The sequence below is a fragment of the Perca flavescens genome, chromosome 1 (assembly GCF_004354835.1).
Source record: "Perca flavescens isolate YP-PL-M2 chromosome 1, PFLA_1.0, whole genome shotgun sequence".
Lineage (NCBI taxonomy): Eukaryota > Metazoa > Chordata > Actinopteri > Perciformes > Percidae > Perca > Perca flavescens.
Genome location: NC_041331.1, coordinates 38,942,649 through 38,962,753, shown reverse-complemented (window position 1 = coordinate 38,962,753; position 20,105 = coordinate 38,942,649). Strand labels below are relative to the sequence as shown.

The window sequence follows — 20,105 nt, the reverse complement described above, 5'->3', positions numbered from 1 at the left end:
GGTGCGTTCTTTTTGTCTTGTAATCGCGACTAGTAGCTCGAGTGTGACGTCACATCCATGTCGGAAAACGAGTACACCGCGGGTTGTTGCGTTCTTTTTGTCACACAATACTACGAGTCGGAGAAAAGATGGATTTTTGTAAAATTTGTTGTCATATAGCAACCGAGCGTCTCAGCTGCACAAGCTACAAAATAACTAATTGCGGTATTTAACTTCTAATAAGACTGTAGAGACATGTCTATAGGTAGTAGTATACAGCACTATGTTTAACTCCTAATAAGACTGTAGAGACATGTCTATAGGTAGTAGTATACAGCACTATGTTTAACTCCTAATAAGACTGTAGAGACATGTCTATAGGTAGTAGTATACAGCACTATGTTTAACTCCTAATAAGACTGTAGAGACATGCCTATAGGTAGCAGTATACAGCACTATGTTTAACTCCTAATAAGACTGTAGAGACATGCCTATAGGTAGCAGTATACAGCACTATGTTTAACTCCTAATAAGACTGTAGAGACATGCCTATAGGTAGCAGTATACAGCACTATGTGTACAACTTCTTCATTTGGTTACAACAAAGACAAAAGTGCTTAAAATTGTAGAAAACCACAATGTTTACTACGTGTGATGCACGACGTAGCCATCTTTGAAAGTGAACTCGGAGTCCTCTGAGTTCAGACGAATCAGTCGTATATATACGACCTCGGTGGCGTTCTTTTTGCAACTTCCAGACTTCAGATACACAATTAGGAGACCACTAAGGTCTATATAAAAGAGACTTCAGATACAGTATTAGGGGACCACTAAGGTCTATATAAAAGAGACTTCAGATACAGTATTAGGGGACCACTAAGGTCTATATAAAAGAGACTTCAGATACAGTATTAGGGGACCACTAAGGTCTATATAAAAGAGACTTCAGATACAGTATTAGGGGACCACTAAGGTCTATATAAAAGAGACTTCAGACACAGTATTAGGGGACCACTAAGGTCTATATAAAAGCATCCAAAGAGCACCATGTCATGGGACCTTTATGTTTGTAATAAACTGAAGGACGAAGTGTTCCTTTTATGTGTTGAGAATATTCTCCTACTTCTTAATTATTTTAAAAGCCTCTTGAATCAGATGGAAAATGCATCGCCACAGAGCTGAAAACAGGACTGTGTTTCTGACACCATTAAAAAAGTTTTTAAACTTTTTAGAGATACGTGGTTCTCACAGGACACTGATGCCACAAACATATAATGATATTATAGAATATGATGCATTGCCGTAGATTAAACTAACAGTATATAAAGGAGTTCAAATGAGCACAACCTTAAACATCTACAGCAGTAAAATGCAACATGAATATTAATGCAGCAGGAATATTAATCCAGAAACATCAGATATATAATAGGAAAACACTGACAGGGGACATTTTACTGAACATGTGAGTACTTTTGCTTTTCGTACTTTTAAGTACATTTTGCTGGTAATATTTTTACTTTAGTAAGGTTTTAAGAGTTTTACTTGTAGTGGAGTTTTTTTCACTTTTTGGTAGTGGTATTTTTACTTAAGTAAAGTATCTGAATACTTCTTCTATAACTGGTCTGCTGTAAATTCTTCAGTCTAAAATTATCAACAACAGCACCGTTGTTACATTACATGAAGTGTCAAACTGCTGCTGAACATCACCACACCCTCTATGGCACTAGTGTGTTTTTTTTTTTTTTCATGAGTTGTCCGGCGATGGGCGGTTAACTCTTATTACAAACTACTGAACCTCCCGGCAGTGGGCATTGGTTTGACACAGCAAGCGCTCCCGCAGAACGAGCCAATCAGAGAGCAGAACGCCACTGAACGCATATTTTAAACTGTGTACAAACGGACCAGACTGACATCAGACAGGAGGGGCGACGCTTCGCTAGTCTAGTTTGACGAGTGTTGGTTATTTTAAACTGTTCACCGATAAACACAAGATATTGGAATTTAACAATGAGAAGGAGGTACGTACATTTTTTTCCCCCGCAACGGAGTCAGTTTGTTTAACGTAAAATAATAGATATTAGCTAAATGAGATAGCTAGCAGGTGACATTAACTGATGATCAACGTCGGTTAGCTCGATCGGATAGTTGAATTCTGTGTGGGGGTTTAAATGTCACCGTTGGTGTCACTGAAACGTTGTATTGATAACCGAGTTGAGCATGCTTCCCTGTCTCTGTCCCTGTCCCTGTCTGTCTCCCCTGTCCCTGTAGCGAGGTGCTCGCAGCAGAGGCTGTGTCCTGCCTGAATAAGGCGCTGTGCCACCTGAAGGACATCTGGGAGGAAATCGGTATCCCCGAGGACCAGAGACTGCAGAGAACTAATGTTGTCAAGAACCACATTAAGGTGAGACGTCGAGTTCCACATGGGACACACAGCAGCACGTCTGTAAAGTTGTTAAGATATCGTCAATGGTACATGTGATGCTTTAAAATCAGAATCAGGGTTATTGCCAAGTAAGTAACTTATTTACAAGGAAAATGCATCGCGATCTGTGAGATTATTAACCGGTTTCGACAGAGGAGGATGGAGGGGGGGACTTTTACTTGAACTATCATGAGTGAAACTCGTGAAACTACGCTATCGAGACATCAGGTTATTAGTCAACAAAGCAGAGCTTTTAATTTTGGGTTGCAATGACTTTGCCTTACTGTTTTGGTGAGAGAAAATAAAATCACTGCGAAGTCAAGAAACAAATCTAGAATTACTATACAAATATGCACAATATATCTGTTTTCAGATGGAAGAGCTGGACAGAGTTGTGCAGTGATGTTCACAAATATTGACTCTGGAATGCACAGAACTATTTATATGTTTAGATCCTGACCGATACTTGATACTGGATTTATTTAGGCTGATATTCATATTCTGATAATGAAAAAGTGGGATCAAGACATGTACTGATTGGGACATTTACTTATAAAGGTACGTTTTCAGATAACCTCAAACACATAATTTGTCACTTCTGTACTGCCGTTTCTTCTAGCTTATCAGCTGTCCCATACATTGATACCAGAGTATCCATGATGTACTAAAGATTGACTGAGATTCTGATAACCATTTCAATATCTACACACACATCTTTCTGCATAATGCTGATTGATTTTATTGTCTTTGTCTGCCAGAGCTTACTAGATATGATGATCAATGAAGAGGAATCACTGAAAAAGAGGCTCATAACCAGCATTCAAAAATGCAAGGCAGAAATGGATACCCTCTACCTGGAACTTCAGCTGAACGTGTTTGAGGTAACAACATCTCCAGTGTTAAAAAACACATCACCTTTTTGTTTTTACAGCTAGCTGCTAACACTGTGATCCATGCAAATGTTTCTATTATTGGGCTAATAATACCTACGCAACGGCTAGGAATCAGACCGGATTAGAACGCAAATTTCGGTTCCTCATTTCGGTTCCTCTTAATGTCTCCACTGAAATATTTTCCCCTCTGTCGCTCCGAAACGGACGTAAACATATCACACTCTCTGTAGTCTACCGTTAGCTAGCTACCGTAAATGTAGGCTACTTTTAAAATACCATATTTTCCCTCTGGGCTCACCAAAACGGACGTAAAAGCATATTAACCATTCACTGCACGTGATCGCTAGTAAACGTATTACATCTACATGTAATTTTTCAGTTTTTCAAGAATCTGTTTAGGAATCGGAATAGTTTTAAAAGTACCAGTTTGTCATCGGAATCGTAAAAATCCAAACGATACCCAACCCTAATAATCGGTTATTCCCTACTAATGTTGCATGTTGATTTTCCGGTCACTGCTTTTTAAAAAAAAAAAAGAAAAGAAAATTGTCTGCTGAGTTCAAACTCTGCTACATTCAGGGAATGTTAAGAGCAGATACAATGAAATATATATCATGACTACTTTAATTTGTTGAAGATAAACGTGTAGTAAATAATAATAATAATAATAACAATGAGGAAGAGGTGGAGGAGGAGGAGGTGACACACGTTGTGGTGCATCGTGATTTTAAATCGTTGACAGGGCAATCGTAATCGAGGTGTAAGGCAGACCCTCCTCCACAGCACTGCGGAGGAGGGTCTACCTAGTCCTAGCATTCCGGGATGGGAGAAAAACGTGCTCTGGTTTATTGGCATTTCTTTCAACCAATCACCATCGTCTTGGGGACAGACACAATGACGGTGCCTCTGCAAAATAGCCTCGGGAAGGAACTTGTTTTGGTGGAACATGTGTACGTTCAAAATATTGGGCAGACAGTCTAGCTAGCTGTCTGGATTTATTTACCCTGCAGAGATCTGAGGAGCAGTTAACCATAGTCCTCACAAATCCACCGGAGTTTAGAACGCCAACACAAAGAAAGAGGAAGGTAACGGACATCTGCCCTAAAAAGTGGGACATCCGGCAGATCTTCCGGCGGCACCCGAGCCATGCCCTCAATGAATCGCCCAAAAAAGGTCCGCAGACCTCAAGGGGTACTTGAGGGGTTGCAGGGGGTCCCGATCAAAAGGGGGAATCATTTATTTTAACTATAATTCCATGCTTAAGTAACACATTGACATAATGTATGACTACTTTGGTTGTGTTTTTTCTTTTTTTTTTTTTTTTACACTTTATGTAATAAAACATTTAAAAATCGAAAATCTTATCCAAGGGGAGGGGGTACGTGGTCTAATTAGTGTCAGTTTAGGGATCCTTGATGTAAAAATGTTTGGGAAGCACTGATACAGACGATCTTATCGTGAACTTGTTATCTTCTCTGCGTGTTCAGGAGGAGACTGGCATCACCATGCTCCAGCAGGAGAAGAACATCCGCACACAGGTGGAGGCTCTGATGAAGGAGAAGACTCGGCGGATGCAGCAGCTGAAGTCCCTGCTGGAGCAGGACCAGGACCTGTGTGACATCCTGTGCTCCATGCCGTACGGCATCGCTCCAGACTCTGTTCCCACACCGGAGCAGCTGGAGAGCCTCAGCCAGCACATCGCCAACCAGAACGCAGAGAAGGTGGGAGCGCGCTTTGTTAACATCTGCGTTCTGTTCGGTTATTCTTGTCTCCACATGTCAAAGAAGAAGTGTTTGTCACCCTCTCGGGAGCTGTCCCGTCTACCTTCCTCATAAAAATGATCCAACTTCAGCCACTTGGACTGTAATCACATCGGGGGTTTTTTGCAAATTTTTCAAGTCGTTTGGGAGCCAAAATCGAAACAAAAATTTGATTATATTAGTCTTGATTTTGGCTCCTAACGATCACAAAAACAATGTTTATTTTTGTTTTTTATTTGTATTTGATTTATTACTTTTTTTCAAACACTGAAAGTGCACTATAACGCTTGATCTTATTTTGTGTGTATTATCTAATACTATTTAAACATTTGAAAATATATATATTTTTTATTATTACAAGTTCAACAGGAAAAGTATTAAGGGAAATTACACAGTTCAAGGGGTTTTCCCTGTTGGTTTAACGGTTTCACTATTTTAAGTTCAGTAAATGCAACATCTTTCCAAAAGTCAATGAGAAAATTATGTAACCGTAACTGTGTAATAACTGATTTCGATATTGAATTTTTTTTTTTGGCCTTAACATAACCTCGGTCATATATATCAACAAATAGCAGGCCACTACAAAGGATCAACAACACAGAAATCTTTGTCATAACAACAGAATCTAATCCGCTCTCGTGGTTTCAGGCCCGGCGACATGCTGAGTTCATGGACCTCAAAAAGCAGATCACCGTGTACATGGCGGAGCTGGAGCACATCCCCGAGACCAGCTTCGAGAAGGACGTCGTCTGTGAGGACGAGGACCATTTCTGCCTTTCAAGAGACAATATCACGTCACTCAAACTGCTTGTTTGTCAGGTAAGATCTATCTAATTTATTTTAATTATTATTATTTTTTTAGATCAACTTTTTATTGTTTGATAACAGACCAATACAAGTATCGTATTAGCACCAGGAAAATTTGTGTTTTCCCTTTTTATTTTCTTCTCCGGGGGGGGGGGGGATCACCTTTTTCAGCCCTTCTGAGTTTGCAAGTATGTGTTTTGAAAGGTGCACGTCAGGCTACGGCGTGGGGTCGGTATCTCCACTAAATAGTTGAAATGAATCATTACATCAATGCATTGCGATACGGACCGGGAGGATTCTGCGTCGATGCAGCGACAGACCATAATCGATTATTGTCTACTGATGTTACTTGTTGATTTGTTGCTGCTTTTTTTGGGTTTTGCCTTTTGTCTGCCGTGTTCAGACAAGAGACACACAGGATGTGTATTATTTTTTTTTATTTTAAGAGCAGATACAATAAAAAAGGGAGTATACCGGTATCGGTCTGTCTGTCTCTGCTTGAACGTGTTGATGAAAACCATGTGTAGCAGCAATATATAACAATTTTGAGAAGACGCATCGTGATGTCGAATAGATTTGAATCGCTGACAGGATAAACGTAATCATATTGAACTGTCACCCCTAACCTCCACGTACGTAACAACGTCGATTTTAACGCAGAAGCATAAATTGGCCTCCGTGTTGATCCTGCAGCTGGAGGAACGCAAGGCGGAGAACGAGGCGGTGTGTGAGGCTCACCGAGAGAAGATCCAGCGGTTGTGGGACAGACTGCAGGTTCCCCAGGAAGAGAGGGAGGCCTTCAACGACCACATGGTCTCATCCAGGAAGAGCAACCTGCAAGCGGTGAGAAGATTCGACCGGCACTTCCTAGTTCATCCATTTTTTATTTATTTTTTTTCTCTGTTGGTGTCCGTGCTGTGGCTGCTATTTTCAGTTTACACTTTTATTTTTCTTCCTCAGTTACAAGCAGAAGTTCAGCGTCTAGAGGAGCTCAAACTGCTGAACATCCGCCACGTCACCGACGCCATCCGCTCCGAGATCGCCGTGTTTTGGGAGAAATGCTTCTTCAGCGGTGACCTGCGGCAGGCCTTCGCTCCATATTTTAGCGGTGGGTTCTCTGCTTTGACATCTTAGGCAATCTTCACACTTTTCTTGACGCGCCCGGCATCTGTTTTACATTATAATAGAGCTGAAAATCTTTGCCCGAACGCTAATTTCTATAATTTGACTCGGGCTCGGGCTTGCGCTCCGGCTTAAACGGTCAGGTGATGCATTTCGATTAGCGCGTAAATGGATGCTGAGGAGGTGAAACGGAGGCTGGCCTCTGGAGGACTTATTTTATTTCTTTGTTCCAACTTCCAAGTGGCCTATAGCCTACGTTAGTCATGAATAAATTATGTTAAAAAATGTATAAATGACTCATTCTTGACAAAAGGGAAAAGACCTGTGTGCGTGCGCACATTTGAATAATGTCGGGCTGTAAACGGTTTCGGGCTTTTAAAAAGCTGCCAATCAAAATGTACTTGTCGGGCTCGGGCCTTGCCGGGTGTAATGTTTAAAGTGCCCATATTATGAAAAAATCACATTTTTCTGGGATTTGGGGTGTTCTTTTGTGTCTCTGGTGCTTCTCAGTGCATTTCGGACTGTGACGTCACAGTCCGAAATGAGCTGGCTAACCACAACCGTTAGCTCGTAGCGTTAGCGTTAGCATGCTACGTCGTTCTCGATAGCAAAGCGCTGCTACAACACACACAAGTTCACCATAATCTACACAAGAACTACTTACATGTGCGCCTTCATTTAGAAGAAGTCTCCCAGCTAATCCTGCCTTGTAACTGACCAAAGTTGGAGAAACAGCCTTTCTTTTACTGTCTCTAGAGTTAGCTAGCTGACATGCTCTACATCTGAGCTACTGAGCATGTGCGAGTGCAATCAAAGATAGTAGTACAGAAGAAGAAGATGAAAAGAGGTCTCACTCTGTAGCTAAAACAGAAACCAGGTGAAAAGAGGATCTGCAGCAGTGAGAGAGAGCTGTGCAGTACAACAAAAATATGGTGTTTTTTGAAAATTAAACCATGTAAACCTATTCTGGTACAACCTTAAAATACAGTTATGAACCTGAAAATAAGCATAATATGGGCGCTTTAAGGCCCAATTACAGCTGTAGTGTGTAGGCGGCTTTATAGCAACAAAAGACATTCACGGCTGCTTTTTGGAACCTAAATGCTGCCAGCGTCTTCTTTTTCTTTTTCTTTTTTAAGCTACAGAAGCGCCCCAGTCAACTTTTTCTTGTAAAAGACGGCAAGTATGATCATGGCCTTAGATGTCTTAAATCGAATGATACAGGAGTTTCGATACAAAAAAAATAGTGCTAAAACTTTAATTAACTGTTTGTTTGTTTTTAGAGGATTTTACCGAAGAGCTGTTGAGTCTGCATGATGCGGAGATCCAGCGCTTGAAGCAGCATTACGAGCATCACAAAGCGCTTTTTGAAGGCGTTCAGCAGTGGGAGGACAGCTGGAGACTCTTCCTCGAGCTAGAGGTGTGCAAATTGGATAAATTACAAGATCAAGTGAAGATAAGATGAGATAGACTTTATTAATCCCACACTGGGGAAATTCCCTTGTTACAGCAGCTCAAAAGAAAAATTCAAACGCACATCAGAATAAGGCAAATACACAGTAAATAGACATAGGAAATATGTACACAAATATAAGATAAGAGTAAGATGATGACATGCAGCTGTAATCTTAATTCTTTTGAAACTCCATGTTGCATTTAATTGGTCAATTATCAGATTTAGCGTTAAGAGAGATTTTTTTTGTTTGTTTTTTAAGGCGATGTACAATAAACATATGAATAAGGCTGGGCGATATGGAGAAAATCAAATGTCACAATATTTTTGCCCAAATACCTCGATATTGATACCGCAACGATATCGTAGTGTTGACTATAATTGGTGCTTTCACAAAATATTTACACAATGAGATTTTTGATAAATAATCATCAGTAATGTGGATATAATGACTAAGTGCGTAAAGGCAAATAACAGAACAGTTACAACAGTCTGGTAAGTTCAGAAAATAAATCACTTTACTGTAACGCAGCCTTTAAAGCCAAGAAAAGACAACACTTACGCCACATTACGATATCCAAAATCTAAGATAATCTCTAGTCCCATATCACGATATAGATATATTGCCCAGCTCTACATATGAACAAAAAAAAAGTAATGTGCAGTATTTAGTCACTGTGCGGCTGTAAATAAATTCTACAAGCAGCCTGTGATTAATTAAGTTGATTAATGTTCCGCTTTTCACTTTATTACAGGATGACATTTTTTTGTATAATTTCAGTCCGTGTAGATGAATTTATTCCAGAAACACTGGTGTACATTTCGGTCTTTGTTATTCAGATGTGCACACCTTTAAAAAAAAAAAAAAAAAAAAAAAAAACCAACCACATCATTACACCCCTGAATGTATTTGATTCATCTGGTAACGCTGCTGCATGTTAAATAATGGTTTTATTAAAGTCATAATCTGTCTATCTCATCTTTGTCACTCCCAAGAAAAAAGCCACAGATCCGACACGATTCACCAACAGAGGAGGGAATCTTCTGAAAGAGGAGAAACAGAGGTCTGAGCTGCATAAAAGCCTGCCTAAGGTAAGACATTAAGGCCACGTATCCTTTTCTAAACCACGTGTGTCAAACTCGAGACCCACGGGCCAAATCCGGCCCCTTGCAGATTTCGATCCGGCCTCTATATGTCAATTTAGGTTCACAATAGATTCTGGCCCGCCAAACCAAAAACACGGGGAAGTGTTTTTCAGACTGCAATAACGCGACAGAATTTGGCAGACTTTGCCGACTTTGAGACTCCGAAATTCCCACAGAAGCAAAGAGTCTTCGTATTTAGGCTGTGAGTAGAGACTGTTGTAAAAAAAAAAATGTTATCATTGTTTTTGTTTGACTTGCTAAATTCTATGATGGCTAAGGAACTTTTTTTTTTTTGACTTTTGGAGGGCTTTATGTCGACAAGAAGCGCCAAAAATGTCTGAAAAAGAGACAAATTATTAAAAACAAAAATGACGAAAAAAAATGTAGAAAAAAAGCGACATGCAGTAACAAAGCCAAAGATATCGGCCTTTACAGTGAATCAAAAACATGTCAATAAACTTGACATGTCTGGCCCTTTTCCAGTGTGGCCCTTTAGTGAAGTTGAGTTTGACACCCCTGTTCTAAACTGAACATATTTTGTAACTTAAGCATTTGACAGTAACTTAACGTCATGTGTATGTGTTTTCTTTAAGCTGGAAAAGAAATTAAAAGCCCAGATTGACGCGTGGGAGAGTGAACAGGATCGAGAGTTTTTCGTCAACGGCCAGAAGTTTCTGCAGTACGTGGAGGAACAGTGGGAGCTGCACCGGATAGAGAAAGAGAAGGAGAAACAAGAGAGGGTAACCAAGCTGCCGGGTTGTATTCTAGGCTCTATGTCTGCTGGGAAACGTGTTGACACTTAGAGACGTAACCATTCCCAATTTTTGCTATACAATTAATTGTCTCGGAACATAATGGTTTCTTTCAGTCAAATTTTAAAATGATTTATTTATGTATCGCTTTTTCAACCAAAGTTTTGTAGGGAGTTTTGAACAAATCCCAGGATACATCTTTTGTTATGTATCACTGGCATGTGACCCAGATAATGTAACAAGGAACACAGGTACAGCCTATGAAGTAAACTGCGCCTCTTTATTATCATCAGGGTTTCCGCGGGGTCTTAAAAATTCTAAAATTTCAAAATCTAAATTTTAGGCCTTAAAAAGTCTTAAATTTGCTGAAGAATTGTGTTCTAGGTCTAAAATAATTTTCAAACGGGGTCTTAATTTTCTCATTGAAATGCTCCTGCAGCACTTTACAATGTTTATTATTATTTATTTTATTTTGTATTCTGTGGTCTTGTAGTTCTTTCTTCTCTACTCCAAATATAGTTTGCTGTATTATGGCTACAAATGAGACTTACATTGCTGCCGAGTGCAACGCTGCGCAAGTCTCTTTCGGAACAGATTTGATCCTCCAGCTATGGGGAAGCTTAGAGATGTATCCGGACTCTGACATCAACGTTTTTTGGGGGGTTTTAACTCCAAGTCTTCCAAACTCGATTCCAAAGACCGCTGTTCGCCAGCATCAGCAGCCATCTTCTTTGTTTTCAAGTTGCAGGGAATTCAAGCGGAGCCGTCGCAACTTTGCTGTCATTATGTTAAGCCCCACCCACCGACTCTATACACGATGTGATTGGCCTGACTAGAGTTTGGTTTTTCCAGCTCACAAGAGTTGCTAGACCAACCCTGGCTGCAAATTACATTTGCTGCCGCTAGGGTGCGTCTAGATTTCTAGGCTACATAAAGGTCTTAAAATGTTTTAAACTTTGTGACTTGGTGAAACCTGCAGGAACCCTGTAACATAAAACATTGAATTCATTTCTTAAATTAACATGCAATTACCATCAACAGCCATACCCCTTAGGACCTTAGCTAATTACACAGAGAAATGGCGATTATGTAATGATAATAAAAAAAGAGAAATTGCAATTAGACTATCATGTAATAATTACAGGCCTATTTACACTTCTCTTTCAAACTCTTAACAGCATCTGAAGAAGAGCAAACAGACGGAGGAGGACATGCTGTACGGAACCGCAGTACGGACCCCCACCAAACGCAGACTCGTCACCGCTACTACCCCCAATAAATCACGGAAGGTGGTAATCCCGCTTCATGTTCATGGCTACGCTGTCACCTCTTGCTGTGCTGCACGTTCAGTAGTCGTCTTGCTTTGTGTCGCCACTAACCCGCTCCCTCTGCCCCTTCCATCAGTTTAACGCCACGTCCAGCATTTCCAGCGCCACGCCCAACAGCACCAGTCGCTCGGTCTTTGGTGGAACCGTCTGTCGCTCCCCTGTGCCCCGCCCACCTCTCTCAGCAAACAAGGTTGGTTTCATTTTCAAGACTGAAGAGCACACGTGACGTCAAACCGGAAAAATTAACGGGAAACGGAAGAAAAACCCTCTGGGACTTAAAGTTTTCATATTTGGCTTTTTGGCTTTTTCCCTTTCCTTTATTGTGTAATATATCTTTTTTGTGCACGTTATAGGTTTACAAAGTGAAAAAGCCCAAAGTCTCTCCCCCCAAGGGCCTTACCATCTCCAACAGAAAACACTGAGACAAACGTGGTCACTTTGTAACACACGTTATAATGCTTGCCTAGCTGCTAGTATGGCACGCCCTCATACTCTGCTCTGACTGGCTAGTAGTCCTTACCTAGGTACTGTCAGGGCACGCCCTCATACTCTGCTCTGACTGGCTAGTAGTCCTTACCTAGGTACTGTCAGGGCACGCCCTCATACTCTGCTTCTGACTGGCTAGTAGTCCTTACCTAGCTACTGAGCATGTGCGACTCCAACAAAGATGGAACAGAAGAGAGATGCCTCACTCTGTAACTAAAATGCAGAGCTCAACACACAGGGTCAAAAGAACACTAAGTTGCACGTATTTGGCGTTTAGGCGTCCATCCTCAAGAAAATGTTATGTTTTTCAATTAAAAAAAATAAGCAATTTCCTCATACATTTTATTGGGGGGGGGTGTTGTGGGCTTTTGCATTTCTTTGTAGTCATGTTGTCTCTTTTTGGTCATTTATGTTTTCTTTGAGGTTGTTTTGGGTCTCTCTGGTCATTTGGTGTCTTTTTGTAGTCTTTTTGTGTCCCTATGTTATTATCACCATATCTTTGTCTGAAACGTTGGAAAAGCTAGAGCAGATAATAAATGAATAACACTCAAAACTTGCTAAAGAAGTCTGACTACAATCATTAGATCTGAGAAAAGTCTTTTTAGTTACATTCATTGGGGTCAGGTGCTGCCCAAAACCACTCGGTGCCCTGCAGTCCCTGCAGTCAGAATGATAAACTAACTTATTATAATATTCAGTTTTTCTGCTCTGTAGTTAAATATAACCTATTTGCACAGATTTCTACAAATAAAAATACCTTGGAGTATTCATTACTTCAGTCAAAGTGTTTTTACTTCTCATTTGTCCAAAAAGTTTTCCTGAAATGTCTGCGGAATGTGATTCCGTGACTATGCTGAACTTACTCTAAATCCTCCGTTCATTCTGACCATTTGAAACCTGGATTGGGATTGTTCCCTCCTTCCTTCCTCCATCCAACCTTTTTCCCATTTAACTCTGATCTCTGTGTTGTACAAGAGGGTAGTTGGCGCCACATGTCTGATGGGATTCTCTCCTGCCGTGTGTCGCCCCCCCCCAGGGTCCAGCTGCACGGATGCCAGCTTGTGGCGGGAAACCCCCCAACCCACGCCTGCAAGGCTGCAACAAGGAGAACGAGGCCCAGCTGAAGGGGAGCCCTCTGAGTGGTGCGTTGCTGACCCCCGCTAGTCCACAGCGTAACTTCAGCATAGCCTCTGTTGCCAGCACATATTCAGAGTTTGTGGTAATTGACACTTTTGTCTCTAATCTATTTTTTCTGCTTCTTCTTCCTCATTTCTGTGCAATATTAACACATTTAAAGCAACACTAGAGATTACAGATTTACAGGTTGGAAGCAGAATTGTCCATTACATTACATTGTCCAGTTGATTCAAACTACAGAACCACTAACCGATCTGGCAAACTTGCATAATTTAATGTAATGGACCATTCCACTTCCAACCTGTAGGGGGACCTAGGCGGGAGAAGTTCTCTAGTGTTGCTTTAAGAGTTTTGTAGAGGATGGACAAATGCTAATGATGTAAATTTATATTTTAGAGGGACTTGGTCAACACTGAATCGGTTCAATCAAGGTGTGTTTTTGGAATCCTAAAACCTGCTGTAATTCTGACTAATCCCTCTTTTATGCAGTAATCGCATGTCTCTAGTCAAAGGGAAACCCTTTGCGAGCAACATAACATGCTTCTTTAGCTTAAGCTTTTAGCTTTAATATGCACACTTAGCATTCAGACTGACATCAGCCCTGCGTTAAAAAACACACAGGGGGCTGTGTTCTCTTCAGGTACCGTGGAAGTCCGGGTTGAGTAACGGAAACATGACGTTAAGGGCTTCTCAGATCCCAAACCACGATTTTGCGTGAAAATGCTTATGACAAGTTTTTTTATAAGATTATTTTTATTGGCTTTTCCACCTTTTTAATGATAGGACAGCTCAGACATGAAAGGGTAGAGAGAGGGGGAAGACATGCAGGACACTGTCACAGGTCGGACTCGAACCCTGGACCTTCTGCGTCAAGGAATAAACCTCCTAAATATGTGTTCCGCCTCTACCAACTGAGCTAACCGGCCACATCATGACTAGTTTTAAGCCTGGAACCAAGCCGACCAGCTACAAGAGGATTCGTGACCATAAAACATTTTGATTCCGCACAAAAGAATATTTTATAAAACACTGGTACATAAGTGTACATAAATCATCTTAGACTTCAATGGTAGAAGCTTACTAGCCGTGGTAACAGCAAACTCCACCAGTCAGAGAAGCCACTGTTCCGCTTAGGATTTTGGGAAGTGTAGTGCATCTCTTTTACTTCGCAAATAAAACATGTTTTTTTTTTAACTGTTGATTTCTTCCGAACTTGTGGCATCTATAGGGGCATCAACCGTCGTTTCACAATCTCGTAGCTTGTGGTAACTCTACCTTGGATGGTTTAGACATTATAGCTCATAATTGCAAACTTTCACTTCCGGAACCACACTGTTTTGTCTGTTTGATTGGACCGCAAGCTACCTTGGCGGATGATGATGTGCTGTGTCGTGGCAAAAGTTGAGCCAGGTTCTTTTTTGCCGAAGCGTTGGCACGCAAAGAGATCACTGCCTTTTCCTGCTCTCTGCTGCACAGACGGGTCTCAGTCAAATGATTTAGAGGGCATTTTTTATACACAGGGCTTTAGTCGGTCTGAACGCAGTCTTACCCCACAACCGCTGACACTCCCACACCCTTCACAGCTCTGACACATCGTTGCTCCTACTGTACATCTCAGTCTGTCTAGACCCCCTTTTCCTGCACACCTGTTTTTCAGTCCTCTTTCTCATGTCCGTTTGTTGGAATAAAAACGTTTTATTTTTAATCAGAGCTGCACTCACCAGCTACTGTGACCTGTGTTAAGAAAAAACTCCGGAGCAGGTGAACTCGTTTCACATACGCGAAGAAGAGCCGGGAGACCTTGATGAATTTCACAGAAGACATTTAATGAGCGCTCAATTGAGGAAAGAATTTAGGCTGTAAGGAAAAGTTTAACCACAGTGGTGTTGTGCCGTCCCAACTCTCTGAAGTCCCTTGGCCATATTTTAATGATCTAGTCGCGCAGCGAGAAGCGCCTGGCGCAGGTGCGTTTAGGACGTGTAGGAATCCACTTTTGCTAGTTTAATTTCGGGGGGAGGGTCTGTGCGCCGGGCGCATGGTTCAAAAGGGTTGTATTTAGTGTCTTAATTAAAACAACACTGTGAACTACAATTCCCGCCGGGTAGCACAAGTTGTAGTTCCACTGAAACAACCTAAAAGGGCTAAAAGTTACATAGTGTTGCTGTAATTCAGAGGTGTGTTTTGGGCGTAACATGCAATAAACCAATCAGTGTCATCTCCCATTCCCTTTAAAAGCCAGGCGCGTTTGGACCTTGGCGTGTCGCTATTATGATGTCGGATTTGCTAAGCAGGAAGGAGAGATTTTCAGGAGAAGAAACTGAGATACAGTAGCAATATGCCAAGAATGCACCTGAACACACCTCCCTGTAAGACCAGCACGCCCATGGGTGCACAGATGGGCGCAGGTGCATTTGCTATTTAAACGACGTGGGCGCTGGACGGGAAATTGACAACTGCGTCGGTCTTAAACTAGCAAAGACACTTGCGCCGAACTTTGCGCTGCACTGGTTGCAAGATAGAGCACCTGTCGGTGTATTTGAACTCCTGCTGGAGGCTTTAAGTTTACCTGAACCTTCAATGTAAAGATATTGTGGGCACATCAAATATCTCAGCTCGGTTAACTCCTCCCGTCTCAGAACTCGTCTGCCTGGAAAGGTTATGAGGTTATGTTGGACACTGACGCTGTATATGTATTAAATGGCTACACGAAAATTGAGTAACAACACAGTACTTGATGGAATAACTCGATAACTTGATACTTTATAGCGTTTCTGCAGTGAAGAGCTCGTCATGGGTCAGAGTTTAAAACCGTATCAGTCCGTCTGGGTCTTCTCTATATTTCACACTAACAGCCTTCACAGTGTGTCATTTCAAAATGATTAGAAAATGTTACGCGGCCTTATTGTTGATTGCAATTGTGCTTCTAAGTGTCGTCCCTTCCCCCGTTATCGTCCTATTACTGCATGGACTCGCACCACCTTATTTATCTGAGCTTATTACCCCATATACACACACACACTCTCTCTCTCTCCGCTCCCTTGATGCTGGTCTCCTGGTCCTTCCCCTAGCAAAATAAAGTCAGTTGGTTATTGAGCATTCTCCTACCGGGCCCCTCATCTGTGGACTGGCCACCCACTACTATGTTAAAGTCAGTTGAGATTTTTTTTTTTAAATCTAGATCAAAAACTCACCTCTACTCATTTACACTACAGCCAACCATAACACAACATCCCTTCTGCGTCCTTCACAAACAAAACCCTTTTCACTGATTGTCTTATGTTGCTGGTTTTTGTATAGTTTATTATTACTGCTTTAATGCTGTTCAATTGTTTTGTTGCCGTCTGTTATTTCTGTGTTCCTTTTAATTGTAAAGTGCACTGAGAACATGTTTAATGTTGATTTTACACTTAAAAGCTTTAGTGCGTAACTTTTTTTATATTCATGAACGTCCGTTACATTCAAGCCGTTGCCAAATGAGTTGCTACAAAGCTAATTAAGACTATCCGCTCCGCACAACTCTCTCTGGATTTCTCAGTATGGCTTTTTTTAGAAAATGATGTCGTGACTTTCGCACTCAGAAGCTTGAATGAAGATAATTACCTCTTTTGAACCGTCCATGTTTTTGTTTTTTTTGTTTTTTAAATCCTCATTGTCCTCCTTGGTTACTAGCAACTGCGTGGAGGAGGGTTATGGGGGGGGTAGGGGTGCGCGATCCCTGAAGGCTTGTATCATGTGGACACGCCAACAGTTCGTTTGTCATTAATTAGAATTCCTGACGGGGAAGACAGAAACTACGCACTATAGCTTTAAAATAAGATTTGATAAATTGATTACGCATACAAGGATTCCGCCTTATCGGCTGCTTTTCTGTCTCCACAGCGAGACCTGTCCAAGGCCTCTGACGCCAAGATCCAGCACAACATCCTGAACTCCACCACCAGCACCAACCTTTGACCTCTCCACTCTGACTGCGTCAGCTAGCGTAGTCTTTCAATGAAGTTCTGATTTCCCTCCGGAAAAAAAGGCTCACTGCCTTTCACTACTATCAGCTTTTATATGTAAATGAATGTAATAATATATATTAAGTGTTAAGTCGGTGACAAACAAGGACTGTGTTGTCCGTTGCGGAGTGTGTTGACGTCAGCGGTCTGTCACTGTCTGCGGAGGAAATAAATGTTTGTATAAGTTAAACTAACACTACTTTGGCTCTCTAAATTTTACTCATTTTATTGATATGTTAAAGGGTAACTACTGTTTCTTTTTTCAACCCTATTTTTCCTCTGATTTTGTGTCTAAGTGACTGATGGGAACAACAATCTTTGACATTGGTCCAGTATTAAGCGAGATCGCTGCAGTCGGAAACAAGCTACAATGTAAGTTAATAGGACACTTGTCCAGCTTGTATTTACCTTCACGAAAGTGCTCGTTCTGCCACTGACAGACTCAGATTAATATTCTAAGTGTCTGACAACATTATGGAAATGATCCCTTCAGAGATAGACCTTTAAAACCTCTGAGGCCTTTCTGTTTAACCAGGAACAGCTCTGAAGTCGCTAGCGCTAAACCCACCAGACTCCATTTAAAAAAGCAATACTTTTAGCATGTATAGAGCCAACCTATGTTCACATGTAAATCTGTAAACTGTGTTTATTTCAACCAGAAATAGAGTTGTGATGGTTGGAGAAGTGGAAAGACGACCCAAAACTGCCTTTCATAGTTTTATGTCAGTTTGATCGAAGTGAATTTTACGAAGCTAAAATTCCTGTTTATTTACATGGAGTCTGGTGGGTTTAGCGAACACAATTTCGTGGATGATTTTATGTTTTTAAAAAAAAAGTACTCCTTTAACAGAAAGATCAATCTACTTAGAAATCCTTTCCATAATGTTGTCACTCCTATTTAGAATATTAATGTGAGTCTGTCAGTGGCAAAACGAGCACTTTTGTGAAGGTAAATACAAGCTGGACGATTGTCCTATTAACTTATATTGTAGCTTGTTTTGCCGCTGCCAACTGCAGCGATCTCGCTTAATACTGCACTAATGTCAAAGATTGTTGTTCCCATCAGTCACTTAGACACAAAAACATAGGAAAATAGTGTCCAGGTTGAAAAGAAAAAGGAAAAAAAAACAGTAGTTGCCCTTCAGCACATGTCTGCATCTTGTACCGCACATTCTTTTTTAAAAGAAATTTTTAGCTTTCTGATGTTATGCATTCTGGAGTTACAGGCCAATTGTATTATGAATACTTTGCACTTTTTTTTAAGAAAATGTATCTCAGTGCATTGTGTAACTTTACACACATGCACCACACACGCTGTTCCATACAAATCAGTTTTTACCCATGTATGTATTTGTGTATATATTTCTGTATCCACTGTTCTCTTTGTAGAAATTCCTGTTTGACAAATATGATGTTTAAACAGGCCGTTAAGATTAAGACTGTTAATTAAAGTACGCCATATATTGATGCTGCACAAAGGTTTAAATATAGTTGAATCATAATTCAATACACTATCATGGCTGATTTGGAAAAGCTCGTCAAAATGTAATAAATTCATTTTCACTTGGAAAGCGCCGGCTGATGATATTTCTTTAAGATAACAATTTTCCTTTTTTTTTTTTTTTTTTTTTAAATATATAAATATACATTTTAGTCTGAAGCTTGTGTTCAACAAAACCTCCAAATTCAAATATTCTCACATAAGTTAAACTTAGGGATGAAATTCTGACGCTGTTATCGACGTATTTTTCCCATGACGATCATTTTTATAAAACTAAAACGTGACTTTTTTTCACAAGACATTTTTATTTCAAGCAATGTGTGCTTCAATAAAAAGCCATAGTAGTTCTCGCTTTTTGTGTTTCCTTCAATTATTTTAAAATCACAAAATGAATTGAATTAGAAAAAATATCTCCCCTTCAACATTTGAGCCTATTCACAGTACAAACCTCGCCAATGAGCTATTGGGACAAAAAAAAAAACGGTTCATTTATCGTTATTGAGGTAAAATGTGCAATGAATGGTGATTTTTGATTTTAGTTAATACCGTGCAGCCCTAGTTAAACTTATCACAAAGTATTAGCAAATGCAGTCAGTGGAGTGTAAATAATTGCACACGCTACGATCACGGTCTCCAAAGATTTGAGATCAATTCAGCTGTGTTTGAAGTTTGTCAGCTGTGAAAGAATCGGAGTCATCTGATGACTCAACAGCAGATTACACATTCTGTCCTGCTGGTGTTTTATCTCTTGTTTACGTCTTCAAAAACAAAAGGGTTACACTTTACTTGAAGGTATCTACATAAGAGTGACATGACACTGTCATGACATATGAACTCTAACCATAACTTGTCATGACAAAAACCGAATGACACTAAAAGAAGCGTTATGTTCATAAATGTTTATGACTTGTTTATAATTTTTTATGACACGTTCATGACAGTGTCATGTCACTCTTACGTAGATACCTTCAACTAAAGTGTAACCGATTATTGACTTCCTTTTATCAGTGGTGGAATGTAACTAAGTACATTTACTCCAGTACTGTACTTTAGGATAAATGTTGATGTGCTTGTACTTTACCTGAGTCTTTTCTTTTCCTGCCGCTTTCTACTTCTACTCCGCTACATTTCAGGGGGAAGTATTGTGCTTTTTACTCCACTACATTCATCTGACAGTTTAAGTTACTAGTTACTTTACAAATTAGGATTTTTGCACACAAAACACACGTAGTTTATAAAATATGACAATAAAGTATCTTTAAATCTTGAATGATATTTTATATAAATTAGACTACCCAACAGTAATAAGCTGAAATGA

General features: G+C 40.4%; 1 protein-coding gene across 3 annotated transcripts; it reads left to right on the top strand.

Moving 5' to 3' along the window:
• Window positions 1-1,889: 1,889 nt before the first annotated feature.
• On the top strand, window positions 1,890-17,588 carry prc1b (protein regulator of cytokinesis 1b). Of its 3 annotated transcripts, XM_028578792.1 has the most exons (15): window positions 1,890-1,997; window positions 2,248-2,380; window positions 3,160-3,282; window positions 4,782-5,015; window positions 5,703-5,873; window positions 6,555-6,704; window positions 6,822-6,969; window positions 8,267-8,403; window positions 9,433-9,528; window positions 10,176-10,322; window positions 11,513-11,623; window positions 11,739-11,852; window positions 13,185-13,367; window positions 13,682-13,716; window positions 17,165-17,588. In XM_028578792.1, exons 1-15 carry the CDS (start codon window positions 1,987-1,989, stop codon window positions 17,211-17,213), a joined length of 1,842 nt encoding a protein of 613 aa, XP_028434593.1. In that variant the 5' UTR covers window positions 1,890-1,986; the 3' UTR covers window positions 17,214-17,588. The 3 variants fall into 3 exon arrangements, with proteins under 3 accessions (XP_028434593.1, XP_028434611.1, XP_028434603.1); XM_028578810.1 differs by lacking the exon at window positions 13,682-13,716 and having other exon boundaries at window positions 13,185-13,290; XM_028578802.1 differs by lacking the exon at window positions 13,682-13,716.
• Window positions 17,589-20,105: the final 2,517 nt, after the last annotated feature.